Here is a 4,769-nt window from a genome sequence, read left to right as displayed (position 1 = left end):
CCAATTCTTATGTGCTATAACCTATAATTGATATGCCATTTTGTGAATGGCCAGATAAAATGATGATAAAATTCATTTTATATGCACTTGCAATTTGGACCATGCGAATTTTCGTTCAGTTTTCTATATATGATGTTCTTAGAATTAAACTAATTTTTATATTTATTTCAATAAAAAAGCCGTAGTGTTGTTTTGGAAATAATACTTGGAGCAGAGCAATTATTTCTCTGTTTTGCATTATCACATCGAGAAAAAAAAATTTAAACAAAACATATATAATTAATTAGTCTTTTGAAACTAACTGGTGAAATTGACTCCGAACATCATTACATTAACGCGACTCAAAATATTATTACAAGGAGCAAACAAACTCACATAACAAAAAAAAGTCACAGACACTCATCACAAAGCTATAGTAGTTAATTAGCCTCGGGCACATAGCATAAAATGTGCACACAAAGATTCTTTATTCTTGGATCCTAATAACTCACTAAATCTAAGATGAACTAACCATACCATCTTCTGAATTGTAGAGACCCAGACCCAACTCAATAGATTGTGTGTTAACAAAGTTACATTGCTTTCGAATTTCGCCTTTGTTACCGGTTATGACACCAATGTTACCCATCTTGATCATAGAAGCCTTGAAGGCCTCAAAGAAAGCATTCTCGTCACTACTGAACTTGTTCACAATGCTAACGGTTTCGGCACCGGGCGTGGAGAACAATTCTTGATCACTCTGGAGCAATCCCTTGCGGATCTGCAGATTGGAGTAGTAGTTCTTGTCGAATTTGTCAGGTGTGCTTGAATCCAAATTTGTGAGGGCATTTCCGGGTCCATTTTTAGGGCATATTGATCTCAATTGTTGTAAGTAAGTTGTGTTTAGATTCGGATCAGGTTGTGCACTGTTGCTAAAGTTGTACAATCGATCAGTTATAAATTGACACCGAGCTCTTCCAATTGTATGAGCACCTAAATAACAAAGAAACACGACAGGTTAAGGACTAATTCGTCGCGGATCTGAACTCCATTTAAGGGTTTGTCGCTGGCCAATGGGTTGCTGCATGCACAAGGCGAGATTCGAACCCCCAACACTTGTTTAAGCGGACGAGTGAGCTGACCACTCGACCAACCCAAGTTGGTTAGACATATGTATAGTTATATCTCTAATAAATTTTAGTAATAATAATATCTAATTATATTATAGGCAAAAATAACCTTTAAAGATATGAATAATAAATAAACCCTTAAATAATTTGAAAACACTACAAAAATAATCAATAAGTATGATTTTTGTTTTGTTATAAGTGAATGATTGTAATGTTTGATACCTGAGAGTGCAACTAGGTCAGTAACATCGAGGCCTTGTCTGTTGAAGAATGTTTTAAGTGTTGTGAGGTCGAATGAAGGACCTGGAAGGTTCAAACCAGCAAGGGTTTTATTTGCTGTTGTACTATCCCTTCTCCCTAATGGAACTTTCCAATCAGGACCTTGACCCTGTAAACGTTAACACAATTCAAATAAATGCTTTGTGGAAAATATGTAATTATATTGTACCATTTATTTTAGTTAGGGGCATACCAATACAGATGAGATTTCAGCTGCAAGAGCAAGAATATCAGCACATGAAACTACTCCAGGACAAGCTTTTTCCACCTCTGTTTTGATCTTGTTCACAACATCCAAGCCCCTAATTGAATTGCTATTGGGAGGTGCACTTTGCTCGCTTGCTATGGTTTTTGTGTCGTTCAACAAAATTGATGCGTCACATCCCTGCACATACATATACATACATGGTCACTACTCACTAGCTAGTAATAAACTTTCTTTGTACGATTTTAACTTGTTTTCTTGTATAAAGATAAGAAGATGATTGGTATTTTTATGTTTTTAAAAATATTTTGTTGATTTACATCTTATTTATTATCCCAAATTGAGTATAAACTCTGTTTAATTAGATCTCATTTTTATAGTAAATATATGTAATAATATTAATGTTATGAAAAAAATAAATTAAGGTGATCTATTAGATATAAGGTCGGTTAGAATTAGGGGTGGTAATATGTATCCTACCCGCGGGTACCCAACCCGACCCCACCCGGTCGGGTAGGGTTGCCAACCCGATCCGCAGCGGGTAGGGTAGGGTGCGGGTAGGGTTTTCGTGCGGGTCGGGTAGGGTGCGGGTTGAGCCTCAACCCTACCCGACCAACCCGCACCCTATATATGTATATGTTATATACTTATATAAAAATATATTTTAAGTAGATGTTGAACTAAAGACTTCTCACTAAATACAAAATATCCTTAGTCATTAAAAGAAGATCATTAATTAATAATTTAATAAACTTTTTTTACATAAAAGTCAGTTCTATTTTAAATTGTCATCAAGCTATATAATAACGTTGCATTTTTTTGTAACCTGCGGTAGGGTCGGGTACCCGCGGATTAAGAGCGGGTAGGGTTAGGGTTGAGATATTCTCAACCCGCGGGTAGGGTAGGGTTGAGTTTATATAAAAATCTCAACCCGCGGGTAGGGTTAGGGTTGACTCTAAACCCTACCCTACCCATTGCTACCCCTAGTTAGAATTTCAAATAATATATTTTTATGTTGTTGGATTCTAATACGACAATATTATGGTAGTTACGATAATTATGCAAGTGTTATTAAAATTAAAGTTATATTTTTTTTATATTTTGGTAACAATTTTTTTAAACAAAACTTTTTAAAAAGCGTTGTTTAATAATAAAAAATGTTATTTTAATTTTAGTAACACTTTTTGAAACACTTATGATCGTTGTAATTATCATAACATAATTATATTAAAATAATTTTTTATATTATTTAAATTGGTCATAAATTCTTATGAGTTTAATAGAATCTGTTAAATTTATTACGAGAACAATTAAAGTCCAATTTTGGTAAACAACTTAATTAAGTTCTTTTTGACAAAATAACTTAAATAATAAATGACTATATTAAAAGTAGCTTATAAATAAGTTATTTTGTGTTTGGGTATTTAGTTTTAAAAGTGTTTATTTTATAAAAATGTGATAAAAAGTAGTAGTATTATAAAAGAAGTCATTTTTTTAATTTCTCTATAAGTTTCTAAATAACTTCTTAGAAAAGCTACAATTTGGTTTTAAAAATTGTACCAGACATTAATATTACTACTTTTAATAAGTCAAAAATTAGAAAAAAATTACTTTTAAAACTTCTCAAACAAAAAGTCTCTTATCAAATTTAGTTATAAATGGTACTATTAAAAAAATTTTTATTATTCAAATATATAAGTTCTTATACTAGGGTTGATGTGTTTTATTTTTCTAATAGTCAGAAGTTTAGACGTATTTAATTTTTAGCTGAAAACTGATATTTTTAAGAAAAATGAGTAGTAACTTTTTTGTAATTTTTGAATTTTAATACAAAATACAAAAGTAGATAATAATTTTTGTGAATATTCCTTTTCAGTTCTTCTAATTGTTAACTGAACCCAATTTTTTCCCCTCCCTGATTGGGTGAAATGAAAGGAAACCATATTATCTGTGACTCTGTAGTCTGTTCAACTGGGATCCAGTGGTCCCACCATGCACAGTAATAGTATGGTTAGTGGGGACAAAGATCTTAGCAGTTTCCAAAAGAGTAAGAACTAAGAACTAAGAACTAAGAAAGATCGATTTGATGATCTATATGCACTATATTATATGTACCATAAAGCAGAGAGAGCCACCTTAATTATATTTTTGACTATCAACATGAATTAAACTTGTATTATGTGTATATATATGAATAAAACTTTGATTCAAGTTAATAATAAAGACTTAGGATATAGTAAATGAAAGAAGTAGCATAGTGATGAGTATGATACTTGAACAAAGCAGTCATGGAAGTGAAGCCTAATGAGGCTACCAAGCATGCGAGGATCTGTTTTGGAAACATTCCTTATGACTTCACGAACAATGGAATGAACATTCGGACAGGTGTTCTTGTAAAATGACGGATCTAGCCCTGATGCTTGTGCATCTGTCGACATTGGTAACTCTCCAACAATCACTACTAACACCACTGCACACCACACCTTCACACCAAATGAACTCATCTTTTTTTATTTTGTTTCTAAGTGTGTATGAATGGAAGTATGTGTTTGTGTTGTGCTGGCGATAGATTGTGATTTTTGAGCCTCTATTTATAGTGCAGCCAGTAGGTATAAGAAAAATACAACTTCAACGTTCTTAATTCAAGTTATACTAGAGGTCTCCCTTCTTTGAAATATTGTTTTAAGAGTAAAGTTTTAAGTGATAATTATGTCTCTAATAATTTTGACTTTAGATTAATTAACTTTTAAAAAAAAGTTATCAAATAGATTTTTAATAATGATAGTAAATAATAGACATGTTATCTCTTTGTAAAAGTAAGGACTAATATATTACTAAAGACAAAATAATGGGAAGTGGGAAGCATATTTGGATATGGGCAGTGCATGTTGTAAATAAGTGGAACCCCATAGAAAGCAAGCCCGCCATTGTTGAATGCTCATGCTCATTTTCATTCATCAATTTCTCTCTTTAGTGAAATCAAATTTTTTATTTTATTTTATTGTTACTTACTACCAAATAAAGTGGCCCTACCAGATCCGACACGTGGGCGGCACGACCGCGCATTCGTATTAACAACTACTCCTATGTAAATTTCCGTATCTTAATTATTACCACAAGGACAATTATGGAGCCCAATATATTTTAAAGGATATGATTAAATTTTATAATTACGT

The 4,769-nt window shown here is 32.3% G+C and overlaps 1 protein-coding gene across 1 annotated transcript; it reads right to left on the bottom strand.

Moving 5' to 3' along the window:
• LOC107638828 (peroxidase A2) lies at nucleotides 277-4,207 on the bottom strand. The gene is made up of 4 exons (XM_016342226.2): nucleotides 3,867-4,207; nucleotides 1,582-1,773; nucleotides 1,332-1,497; nucleotides 277-972 (listed from the first exon to the last, which is right to left on the bottom strand). Exons 1-4 carry the CDS (start codon nucleotides 4,095-4,097, stop codon nucleotides 497-499), a joined length of 1,065 nt encoding a protein of 354 aa, XP_016197712.1. The 5' UTR covers nucleotides 4,098-4,207; the 3' UTR covers nucleotides 277-496.

Source organism: Arachis ipaensis, chromosome B04, assembly GCF_000816755.2.
Source record: "Arachis ipaensis cultivar K30076 chromosome B04, Araip1.1, whole genome shotgun sequence".
NCBI lineage: Eukaryota > Viridiplantae > Streptophyta > Magnoliopsida > Fabales > Fabaceae > Arachis > Arachis ipaensis.
Note: the sequence above shows the minus strand (reverse complement) of the source record. Positions and strands in the feature narration are given on the sequence as shown.

Bases quoted from the DNA above. Each gene is read 5' to 3' on its own strand.
- LOC107638828 (XM_016342226.2), bottom strand. From the start codon at position 4,097: ATGAGTTCATTTGGTGTGAAGGTGTGGTGTGCAGTGGTGTTAGTAGTG. The intron at 1,774-3,866 runs GTATCATACTCA...ATGTATGTGCAG, and splicing joins TCCATGACTGCTTTGTTCAA to GGATGTGACGCATCAATTTT. The intron at 973-1,331 runs GTATCAAACATT...TTTGTTATTTAG, and splicing joins TGACCTAGTTGCACTCTCAG to GTGCTCATACAATTGGAAGA.